Source organism: Cebus imitator, unplaced genomic scaffold, assembly GCF_001604975.1.
Source record: "Cebus imitator isolate Cc_AM_T3 unplaced genomic scaffold, Cebus_imitator-1.0 Scaffold32, whole genome shotgun sequence".
In the NCBI taxonomy this organism is placed as follows: Eukaryota; Metazoa; Chordata; class Mammalia; order Primates; family Cebidae; genus Cebus; species Cebus imitator.
In genome coordinates, this window is record NW_016107347.1 from 8,569,920 (window position 1) to 8,582,747 (window position 12,828).

The following is a 12,828-nucleotide window of genomic DNA, read 5'->3' on the forward strand; positions in this document are numbered from 1 at the left end:
CTCTTGACCTCGTGATCCACCCGCCTCGGCCTCCCAAAGTGCTGGGATTACAGGCATGAGCCACCGCGCCCGGCACTTTCACTCTGTTTTACAGGATAGATATATTATGTATTTGTGAAATTTTCCTCTTTTTTTTTTTTTCTTTTTTTGAGACAGTCTTGCACTGTTGCCAATGCTGGAGTGCACTCGCGCGATCTCAGCTCACTGCAACCTCCGTCTCCCAGGTTCAAGCAATTGTCCTGTCTCAGCCTCTCGAGTAGCTGGGACCTCAGACACCCGCCACCATGCCCAGCTAATTTTTTAGTAGAGACAGGATTTCACTATGTTGGCCAGGCTGGTCTCAAATGCCTGACCTCGTGGTCCAACAAAAATTTCTTCTTTATAAGGAGTATCTTGGAAATAATTTAATAGTTTTTCTTCTGGTTGTGTCTTTTAACCTTCTGGTATTCATTTGTGCTTTCTTGCTTTTAAAAATATATTTATGCTCCATAAAAATCTTCTCAACTCTAAAAATTAAGGCATTTTTGCCAAGAATAATATATTAAAAATTTTATTTAACAAAATATACTTTTTAATTTTAGGAAGCACATTCTACTAGGCTGTGATTTTTGTAAGCCAGATGTATTGCTATATTGTTTATAATACTATAGATTGGCACAAGTGGTATCAAAAATCTACCAACTTGTGTGCATGTGTGAGTATACACACACGTACGTGTCTTTGATCAGAAACAATTTCTAAGGAAAATATGTAGTAAAATGAATTTTAAAAACTATTGTTTCTTATTTCCTCAGAAGAAGGAAAGCTAGATAATTTGCAAGTTTGCTTAAAAAATACAGCTAATCCTAACTAAATTCTAATAATTTACAATGGACATTTTGTTCATTTGCAGTAAAATGCTTTACTGCAGTGAAGGATTACCAGAGGGGCTGCCAGACTGATTAACATATTTATCCCATTGCATTATGTGTGGTAAACTTGACAAATACGTGAAAGCATAGTTGTGACTAAATGAAAATAATAGAAGATTTTTGCTCCTGGTTATTCCATTTCATTTTATTGTATTAACTTAGCCAAATTCACATACCATATACAGGAATAGGATATGATGGTAAATGCAGGGAGTGGAAAGCCCAGAAACAGAGCCAGGCAACTGCTTTTGAGGGCTGCTGTTTTTCTAATCTGTTTTTCTCTTGGGAGAGGAGGTGGTAAGAGCAGAACTTGAAGGAATGTTTCTTTTGTCCAGAGGCATGGTGTCAGCCGGCAAGAGCATTCTGTAGGTTGGACATCTTACAGATTACCTCAAGTGCATTATAGCTTTCAATTCAATAGGAAAGAAAGTTGTTGTTTTTTTGTATTTTTAAAAAATATGTAGTGTGGTCTACAGTCATCCCTAACTTGAATCTGTTTCCTAGTACTTTTTTTGAAATGCAGCCAATGATCAGAAAATTCCCCTATTGCTGGAAGAGAGATTTATTAGCATTGGCGTTGGGGAAGTTCATGGTTGGCTGTAGTACTGTATGCAATAGAATCACAAAGGCCGTGCTTATTCCTATTTCAGATCTAAACTTCAGAGGAATGTGAGCACAAGTCATTAGGTTTGATTTACATTGTTTTTTCCCCCGTTGTTGTTGTTGTTGTTACAGCAGTTAGACAATGTAATTACGAAAACACTACTGTATATGTCATCGCACTTTAAGTTTTGAAAAAAATCTTTAATTGTCACTGTTAGTACCTGGAGGAAAATCTGTTTTTATAAACCTCTCAGTAAATAATGCCCATTTTAATTCAGAGATTTATCACAAATGAATGAGAATTTCAGTTTGAGAATAATGCGTTTTCTTGTTAAATTTTTGAATGTTGTTTTTTGGCTACGGAAAATGTGACTTTTTAGAATTTCCTTTGTTTCGGTTGCTGTAGCAACCTGCCAGTGTCCTAGATATGAATGGCTTCCTACAGATCAAACTAAGTGTATTCAGTTGACATTTTGTTACAATGAGGTTTTTAGCACATCTCAGGAATTCTGCATGATGTTGAGTAACATGGGCCCTTTAAAGATGGACTAAACAAGGCCTTTGTGTTTTCCCTGACTTACTGCTGTCTCATAATTTGAAAAATCATACATTCTGGGTATAATAACTCTGATGTTGCCAGGGAACTTTAGAACAGTCACCAAACAGTAATTTGTATTTCCTTTTTCTGTGAATTAATTGCTTGTCAGATAAAAATTGAAAGCAATGTGGAGAGGCAATAATTATGGAAGAAATAGTTTTTTGCTCAAGCAGGCTTTGAAATTGAATGGTAATTTAATTATTAAGATGTTTTAAAAAACTGTGTATAGCTGAAGGTAACTGAATTAACTTATCAATAGTGAACTTTGTCCTTTGGAATAGTGGCTGTAATTCATTGGTTGTAAATCAAATGTATTTCCACATGAGCATTGTCCAGAAGCAGGTCTTCTGTATTGCTGTGGAAAGTTGGATGACTTTTGAGTTGAGCTCTAACGGAAAAGACAAATTGATTTAGAAGAGAGTTTACATTACGTTCTCAATTTAACTTCTATTTTTGAAAGTGGTATATGAAAGTCAATGAAAGCTGGCTGGAACAATCTGTAAGATGAAATACAGTTTTATTTCATGATGATTAATTTTTCATTTATCATCATTGGCTAATTTGTGTTATATTTGAATTGGATGATAATTTGCTTTTCAGAAAGCAAATGGAAAAGGGGTAAGGAAACATAGGAAAGATACTTAAATGAGGCATTAGTTTTTTGGCTTGATATGTGGAAAAAAGCAGTGTAGGAATAAACCCCTTCAAGATATTCAGATCATGAGAAGGAGACCTGTCTGAATTACTTCCCACAATAGCAGCATAGAAACATAGGTGAGCACACACCAGAAAAATGGCTTTGTATAGATGTAAATATGTTTTATAATAAGGACAAAAATGCTGAGTAGCCAAATTTCAAAACCTGATAGAGTTTTATACCTTTAAACTTATGACATTTATACCTATGCTGGTACTATACTAGGAATAATATGGTATAAGGGAAAACTCAAGATAGAATCAAAGGAATAAAAATAAAGGAATATCATCATTATAGATGATGACTTGTTTGAAATGATTGCCAGAATTTCTATTACCAGAGATAAAATTAATAAAGAGAGCACAGGCATATATCCAGAACAGAAGAGAGCAAGTACTAAGATTAAATATTATTCAAAATGATGCCACATAGGTAAAGAACCTGCACAGAACCCAGTACCATAAGACACATTTATAAATCTTGGGACACAGAAGGAAGAGGAGGACCTCAGAAGGGAGGGAGCTGCTGCTAGAGCAGAAGTGGATCCTGGTTCAGGGAAAGGTAGTGACCACATGGCAAAAAGTCTACTCGAGTTGCTTTCTGTTCACTGCCACTGTTTCTATGCCTTCCCCTTTTGAAGAGCAGTAATCTCTCCTGGAGATGGCCTATAGACTGGTCTGCTGACATCTTTACTTCCTTCTCCCTCTCTCTTTCCTATTACCTCTTAGGTACTCTAAAAAAGGACTCTTGCCTAAACCCAATATAACCAAACTAAACTAAAACAAGTCAGATCATTTCTTCCTGTAGTTACTGATGTCTGGAGCTCCTTAGATTCAGGACAAAAACAGCAATATATTGAACCCAGCAAATGCCTTTCGAGGTAACACTTAGAACTTCATTGATGTGAAAATGCACTCAACTCTTCAATAAGAAGCATATGCATGTTCAGAGCCATTTCCTGTTGAGACAAAATGGAGGGGAGAAGAGACTAGTGACTATCCCACATGTGTCCATGGATAGATGATGTGATGCAGAGCTTAAATCATCTTCTCTGTTCTCTGAGGGTCAGCCTTGAGTTTATTTTGCCACCTAAAGGAGTGATTTTCTGTACCTGGCAATATAACCACACACAATACAAACCATCCAGCAGTCCTACAGAGCATCATGTGTGTAATGATTCTGACTAGTTTACTTTTACTACACCTGTCTTTATTTTGAAGAAACACCATTTCTTTGTGAAAGCAGATATGAGGTTCCCTCCCATACTCACCCAGCACACCTCCCAAATAAATGCTACTGTAGACCTCAGAGAGGAGAAGTAGAAAGAAAATCAAAAAGGGGGAAAGAATAAAGAATTGTAGAGGTTTTAGAATCACAGGGCAGATTTGTTTAGAAAGCACCAGTACTTAGGTGCATCCCCAAATATTCCAGTTTAATTGATTTGGGTAGGGTCCAGTCTTTGGCTTTTCAGGTATCGGTTCTGGTCCAGTCAAGCTATTTTGCTGCTGAGGGCCCCAGGGTCCCAGGAGGTGACACAGCATATTGGTGACCTGCTCAGATGGTTGCACACCTGGCCCCAAGACCAGCTAGGCCGCTTGCCAGCTTCCATCCTGCCAACCGTATCACAGGGTGCAGTCCACTTGCTTCATTTTTTGGTAATCTGATGTTTGGCCAATCCAAGATCTTATGTTTTAAAAATTCAAGGGATTTTACTTGCCGTGAGTACATCTTATTCTCAAAATTTCTGGCTGTAATGTAACCGATAGACTACTCAGCCCTCCTCCCTAAAAAAATAAAAAAAATTATCAATGTGTTTGAGAATAGTATAGATTTAATACTCAGGAATAGTCTTATCAAACTAATTGATTAACATGTAAGAAGCTCATATGAAGCAGTTTGTCTTCTCTACTGTGGCGTCTGGATTGAACTATCTTTTTTCTTTCTTTGGAGTCTATATTGCTTTGTCACTAACACTGAATGTTGTAACGACAGTGCCTGCAAATAGTGCCTTCAAATATCACAGGCAGAAATTATGGTTTTTACTGGACTTTTCTCTGAAATTGAGAAGATTGAGAACTTATTCACTGTTCACTCAAAATAGTGTTGTCATGCCGTTAGTTAGAACTTAAAAATATTTTTTAGTTGATTTTTAATTTGCATCTTAAAAAGTGCTTTTGTAGATTATTTTCAAAATATTGATAAACCTTGGCAAAGGTCTTTATTGCATTTTACTAGTATTTTGGTTTAGCTTTACAGGTCTTGAGAGTGTTAAAATAGTTTATTAAAATCCATGGGTAGACATGTCTTGTGATCTTAGATCCTTTTGCTTTAAGCCCAGAAATACCTTTGTGAATGTATTTTTGCTTCAACCACAATTATCTTCCTATTATTTTTCTCACAGTGAAATAATTAGCCTGTGTTTATGAGATTGATGTCTGTTGTCATGGAAATAAACAATGTCACAAATTTAGTGCTGTAGAAAGAAAAATAGGTTGAGAAGAAAAACCTTTGGGAAAAATAAAGCTGAAATTGTTTTAAAATTACCCCAGTGTTAATTTAGAGGATAATTTCCACATTCTAGTTAACCTTATTGGTCTAATACGTTTTTGAAACGTCATTAATGCAGCCGGTTTAAATTCAAAATTGTTTTCAAGCAAGTCATTTCACAACAGCTGTTCCTGACTACAATTTAGGAAATTTAGTGGAAAAGGCATATATTTGAAAATGGTGTGTATCAAGCAAAGGAAAAATGTGCTGTACATTTAAAACTTAGAGACTAGTTGTTGGGATATAGATTATCAAAACAAACGAAAAACAAAACGGAAACCCAGAACCAAACTAAATAAAACAAACAGTTTTAAATTGTACTTTTATATTCCATGTAGAGAAAATATAAATGTGTATGACCATTTACATAGCAAAGACAGCTAAAGAAGACTTTCAGATGGGAATTATCCTCAAGAGCTGAGGGAAAACATTCAATGTGCTCTTAAAAATAAGTATTCTTGGTTGCAGTGAAATATGTAACTAATTTCCTTCTAGAGATGAGATGTGCTGTCAGCAGTTAAAGTTATTTATAGAATTTTCCATTTGGTCTTGGGGTCTGTTAGGCTGCCGAGCTTCTGTTTAATTTATTTTTTTCCTCTAAATCCAACCATATATGATAGATTTTTGTCCACCTAGATTTCTTTTTCATTCATGGTTACCTTTACTTTTTGTGCTGAAATATAATTGCTAAATTATGAGTAGTTTTAAGATATTCATTTTTACTCTTCAAGTTAAGTGAAATAATAGTTTTCAAAATTCTTGTAAGAGCATTGTATATCATTTGGACGAATATACAACAATTACTTGCAAAATGTATGCTGGGAAGCAGATAGTTTTGTATTTATGTCATATTGTGGCATAAACCCTAGTAAAGGTAGCCAATATTAAGTGACCCGTATTTTTACCTTACGTGTAAAATATGGAAAGTGAGGGTTTTATTGAAAGACATCTGTGCCTCCTATTAAGTTGAGGTTTCCATGTTTTTCCACTTGGGTTGTATTTTTTGTTGTTGTTGTTTGAATGAAAGAGCCAAAATTTAGTAGCAGACGTTTTTGATCAGCTAGAACAAGTGGTATGTTTTATTTTGGTGACTAATCACTTTTAAGTTTTCCAGAGGAATTGGTGGTTTTTAGTTTTGTTAGGGTTAAGCTGTATTGAAAGTTTGCACTGCTCCCTTTTATTTTTTTTTTGAGACGGAGTATTGCTCTGTTGCTGAGGCTGGAGTGTAGAAGCCTGATCTTGGCTCACCACAACCTCCGCCTACCGGGTTCAAGCGATTCTCTTGCCTCAGCCTCCCAAGTAGTTGAGATTACAGGTGTGTGCCACCACGACCAACTAATTTTTGTATTTTTAGTAGAGACAGGGTTTCACCATCTTGGTCAGGCTGGTCTCTAACTCCTGACCTCGTGATCTGCCCGCCTAGGCCTCCCAAAGTGCTGGGATTACAGGCATGAGCCACCACACCCGGCTGCCCTGCTACTGTTTAAACTGCATGAGCAAATAAAAGTTTCACCAGGAAACAGTTGTTGGAATTAAGTGTTGTAAGTAATATAAGATTGTTGCAGTTGTTGTCGATCATGCATTGAAACTGAGTTTATTTAAAGTAGATCAGAGAGGAAAAGATCATGGTAGGGAAGATCTTTGTGAACAATGGGCCATGTCACAAGGCAGACTGAAATATGATAAAATTTTTGGGCTTAGATACATTTTTCCTTTGAAAAATTTTTTAAAAGACAAATACTCCTTCAAATTTGTATGCCATTCTTGTCCTAAAGGACCTTACGATCTTACTAGGCATATGGGGGCAAGGCTAAGAGGTAGGAATCAAATATAATTCTAAAATATTATTGCATCAATCTTTTCCACTAGTAGAACGGGATGGACAACTCAGAAAGAAGAAATGGGCAATTTTAGACAAATTGTGTTTGAGTCCAGTAAGTCAGAATCTCTACCAGGATCAATGAATATTAATATTTAAATACCTACCAGACATTTTTAAAAAAGATTCTCTTTTAATTTCTGTTCTAGAACGTGGTTCTCCTCAAGATTTAGTTACTAAAGACATCACTGACACATCAATTGGGGCTTATTGGACATCTGCTCCAGGAATGGTTCGCGGTTACAGGGTCTCATGGAAATCACTTTATGATGATGTTGACACTGGAGAGAAAAATCTGCCTGAAGATGCCATTCATACTATGATAGAAAATCTGCAGCCAGAGACCAAATACAGAATTTCGGTATTTGCCACTTACAGCAGTGGAGAAGGAGAACCTTTGACTGGAGATGCCACAACTGAATGTAGGTAACATCACGGGTGTGTTTGGGTGTGTGTTGGTGCTACCCAATAGTTATCAGCTCAAGTGACATGCAATTTAATCACTTGAATTTTTTTCTTTACATGATGAATGAAGACTGAGGAATTAGGACTTTTAAAGAATTTGGTTTAAATTCAGAGTAGGTTAGTATCTAAAAATATATCAAATTTTGAAATATTGAGTCTCTTTCAATTACCCATATTTGTCTTTTTTTCTTTTTCTGGTGCGATGATCGACTAGATAGCATACTCAACTAGTAACAAGACCAGAAGCTATGAAGCAAAGAGAATTCAGGCACATTTGTATAGCTACATGATCTTTGTCAAGTTACTTAAGCTTCTTTGAACCTGTTTCCTAATCTGTAGAATGCAGGTAATAAATCTTGTCTCTTAGAGTTGTAAGGATTGTATAAAAAACAATATACAAAGTGTCAAGCATAGTGCCTAGCCAGTTAGAAATGATTGATAAATGATGAGTGGCTATTGGTATGATTATTGTACTACCAAGACTTATCTTAGTTTCTATTATTATTACTTTATTTCTATTATATTTGGTAAGGTCAAATCAAAAGCCCACTGAATTTTCTGGTCGCTCAGATTTACCTCAATCTCACTAATGTTCTTTTTTTTGGTAAATAATTATGAATGACCTATCATAATCACCTAGCTGGTGAAGGATGTGTCAGGATATCTTAATTCACTCTCCTAAAAGATTATTTGTTTAAGTGATAATGATGTATCAGTGTAGGTTCGGCAGTTGTAACAAATGTACCACTTTGGTGAAGGACATTGATAATGGGGGTGTACGTGTGTGGAGGTGGGAAGGGTACATGATAAATCTCTGTACCTTCTGCTCAATCTCTGTGCCAAAACTGGTCTAATACAATATAAAATCTGTTAAAAACAATTGAAACCAAGCCAGATCAAGACATCATTTGTTAAGCATGGACATTTCTACATGTTTGTAGGGGAAAACTTTAATCTTTTTGTTTTGGGAAGGTTTTAGGAAAAGGAGAAAGAATGGGCATTCATGAATTTCCTTCTATAAGAAAGAAGTAGAGGAATTTGGTGATTTTTCTGGCAAAGGAATAGAGAGGGAGAAGTACCCTGAGCAATTTCAGTTAAGTCCTATATCCTGATTTTAAGTTGTCCTTGAACTAAAATTTTTGTGTCTAAGTTCATTTTCTTTTTATTATTTGCAAGCTCAGTTGGATGTTCAAGTTTAAATTTCTATCTTAATTCACCAGATTTTAAAAAATTAATTCCTTTATAGGAAATTTAAATATGTGAGAAGGCATATTTCTCAGATAGCCACATGATTGATTTCTATGGTAGTAAATAAAATCTTGTGTCTGGTATATATTGGCTGATGTAGTTTAAGAACCTGGTAGAAATTCATTTTCTTTTTTTAAGGAAATTCACTTGTTATAAAGAAAAGCTGTATTGTAAACTTAGGCCATACGTGACACATAGAACTAAATTTAATTGTAGGAGTAAAGATACAATTCATGTGGCTGAGAAATTATAAAAGTATATGTATTTAGAGGGAATATTTTTCTCTAAAAATTATTCTCCATTTTGTCTTTTTCCAAAAAGTTGGAGACTTCAGATAATTATTTGGAATTTAAAATGTCTACATGAGCTTTGTTGTCGCCGAAAGCAAATATGGTGGCAGAAACAAAATAAACTTCTGTATCTCAGAAGAGGAGCATCTAAGAAATTTTCACTGTATTTCTTGGCTAATTGATCAATTTAAAGGTTAATGAACAGAAAGCCTCTTTCGAACAAAGAGCAGACTTGGCAGGAATAAAACGTTCATTTTTAGGTCACAGTTGGTTCTCCATATTCTCAGGTTCCTCATGCACAAAAGTAACTAACTGCTAATAGACAATATTTTTTAAAAAGCAATAACAAATAACAATACTACAATAAATAGTAATACCAGTAAAATCCAGTATAATAATAATTTATATGACATTTACATTGTATTATAAGTAAATTAGAGATGATTTAAAGTTCAACAAGTTCTTGAATAATATTATAACATTGATGAGAAAACAGAATTGATTCCTGGTGGAGGTCACCATCTGTGTGGAGTTTGCAAATTCTCTCCATCTCTGTGTGGATTTCCTCCAGGTACTCTAGTTACTGCCCACATCTCAAAGATGCGCATGTTAAGTGAATTGGCACTTCCACATGGTCCCAGCCTCAATGACTGTTGGTGCCCAGGATAGGGTCCTCCCTTTCACTCTGAGCTACTTAGACAAGCTGTGGCTACTGTGACCATGAACTGGAATAAATGGGTGAATAATTATGTTATTTGTTTTTATTAATCTTTCTTAAATGTATATATAGCTGACATGTATATCAGTGTTTCATATGAGAAGCATTTTGTTTTTTATTGAGGAGTTTGGTGATGTTTTCATGATCAGAAATATGGCGTAGGAACTTAACTCTTGTTTATATCAGTTAACCTCTGGAAAATTGGTTTCCTTATGTCGGTCATTTAAAGTTGCGGTTTCCAAGAAATTATTTAACAATGTTAGGTGAGGACTTACTGTATTAGGGAGGATATGCATATGTTATATCCAAATACTATGCCATTTTATATCAGAAACTTGAACATGATAGGATTTTGGTATCTATGGAAGATCCTGAAACCAACCTCCTATAGAAAGCAAAGGACAACTGTATGTGAAAACTGCTCAAGTGTCTAAGTAAATAAGAAAGAAGTCATGGATCTTTCTTGGTTCTATCATCATTTTGTTGCTGTTGTATAGAAAGTATTTTCAAAAATCTGAGTGAGATCTGCTATTTAGGTGATAGATGAATCCTAAGGTGTGGGTAACTCAGCAGGACCCCTAGGCCATGCTCCTAAAGTTTCACATATGCTTCCAAGAGGTCATTTTGGAAATGTCTTTAGGATTGCTTTCACCTGAAACTCAGAGACATGGTACACAGACAGTTGATACAATGAAAACCATGAATTGGGTTTAAAAAACCAGCAGAAGGGACATTTTCTATTGATTTTCCAATTTATGGCAGCTGGCTTAGCAGTGGTACAGTGGATGTTTAAAAGTGTCTTGTGATAGTTACTAAAGCATGAAAATAACTTACAATGTGAGAAGGTGTAACAGCATTTAATGGTATGTGGTATTCTATCGATGGTGTAAAATTCTTGCTCTTTGGTTATGGGAAACCAACAAGGATTTTTTTTTCCTCCCTAAAATCCAGTTTCCCATTAAAACTAGGATGAGATATGCTGTACTGTGTTTAATTTCAGTTTCTTTATTTTAAAGAGTTAATTAAAAGGCGAGAATATAAGTGAGGTTATTACAGCATATCAAGGTATGAGGTATTAATTTAGCTGTTATGAACAAGTTTAAATTTTGAAACATTTTAAAGCTTGGTATCCCTTTTTTGAAACTTGCATTTCTTTTTAGATCAACATTCGTAAGATTTAAGTTTTTATTTTTCTAAATTCTGAGCTGTGTGAAATTGGTTAAAAAATTTTGTGAGAGAGAGAATGTCTTGTTCCACTGAGTAAACATTTGAGAGATGAAACAAAAGATGAGAAAACGCATTGTAACACAACCCCTTCTAGAAGACTGTTAGACACTCATCAACTTACTTGATATTCGTGACAATTGGTAATGCTAATAATCCAAATAGATTATTTTTCTATACACTATTATTTCTTTAGATTTTTTTGTTTGAAAGTACATATATGTATGTTTATATAATATATATTTTCATGTAATAATATATGCTATATATAAAGTTTTTTTCCTTTTAATAGTTCACTTACCTGGAGAATAATAATATAGAATTTATGATTAATCTAAATACATTTTAATATTCCCAGAAAGTGATGGACTTTGCTGACATTTCTCTTAGTTTCTTTAAACCCAAAAAGAAAAATTGCAGCCAATATAATCTTGTTTGAAATTATATTTTTTACTCTCACAGAAGTATAATTCATAACCATCATAACCATATATTGAATTTACCTACTTTATCATTCTTTTCTTTGTCCTCTATACATATTATGTCTTTTTAAAAATATATGGCTGCTTTAAAGATTTTGTTTTTATTACTGATTTTAAGCAATTTAATTATGATGTGTCTTGGTATGGTTTTCTTCATGTTTCTTGGGTTTGGGGTTCACTGAACTTCTTGGATCTGTGAGTTTATAATTTTTATAAAATTTGAACAAATCCATCCCATCATTTTTTCAAATATTTTATTTATTACACCCTCACTTTATTCAGGTACTCCAATTAATGACACATAGATTAGTCTGCTTGAAGTTATCACACAGCTCACTGATACTCTGTTCATTAAAAATTTTTTTCTTTCCTTGTGTTTCATGTCCTATTATGCCATCAAATTCACTAATCTTTTTCTTTACATTTTCTAATCTGCTGTAAATACTATCCTGTGTAATTTTTATTTTAGATATTATTTTTGTCTCTGGAAGTTTGATTTGAGTATTTTTTATATATTCCATATTTTTACATAAAAGACTTAATCTTTCTTCTACCAGTGTTACATATAAAATATAGTATAATAACTGTTTTACATCTTTTTTGTCTAATTCTGTAATATATGTCATTACTAGTTCTGCTTCTATTGATTGATTTCTCTTCTTCTTACGTGTTGTCTTAGTTTGTACTGTGATAACAAAAGGTAATACGGTTGGCTGAGTGGCTTTAATAACAGAAAATTATTTTCTCGCAGTTTTGGAGGCTGGAAAGTTCAAAATTAAGGTCTGGTAGGGTTTGATTTCTGATGAGGGCTCTCTTCCTGGTGTGCGGTCACTTTTCTTTATGTCCTCATATGGCCTTTTTTCAGGCCATGAATGTGGAAAGAGAGAGAGAGCTCTTTGGTGTCTACTATTTTTCTTATAAAGACACCAATCCAGTCAGGGTAAGACCTCACTCTTAAGACCTTATTAAACCCAAATTTTCTCCACAAAGGCCTCATGTTTAAATATCATCATATTGAAGGTTAAGACTTCAACATCTGCATTTAGTGGTGGGAGATCTTCAATCCATGATTCAAATTATAATTTTTTCTTTTTGGCATGGCTTGTAACTTTTATTAGATGTCAGATTTTGTGAATTTTATTTGCTTGGGTGCTAGATATTTTTAT

The 12,828-nt window shown here is 34.4% G+C and overlaps 1 protein-coding gene across 7 annotated transcripts in view; it reads left to right on the plus strand.

Moving 5' to 3' along the window:
• COL12A1 (collagen type XII alpha 1 chain) overlaps positions 1-12,828 on the plus strand; it is a 122,403-nt gene that overhangs the window by 32,531 nt on the left and 77,044 nt on the right. For 6 of the 7 annotated variants that reach the window (XM_017524336.2, XM_017524333.2, XM_017524337.2 and 3 more), the window contains one exon: positions 7,385-7,657. The exons of the other annotated variant lie outside the window; for it this stretch is intronic. In XM_017524336.2, coding sequence (XP_017379825.1) covers positions 7,385-7,657 — 273 coding nt within the window. The remainder of the gene's footprint in view (positions 1-7,384; positions 7,658-12,828) is intronic. 7 annotated transcript variants of the gene reach the window in all.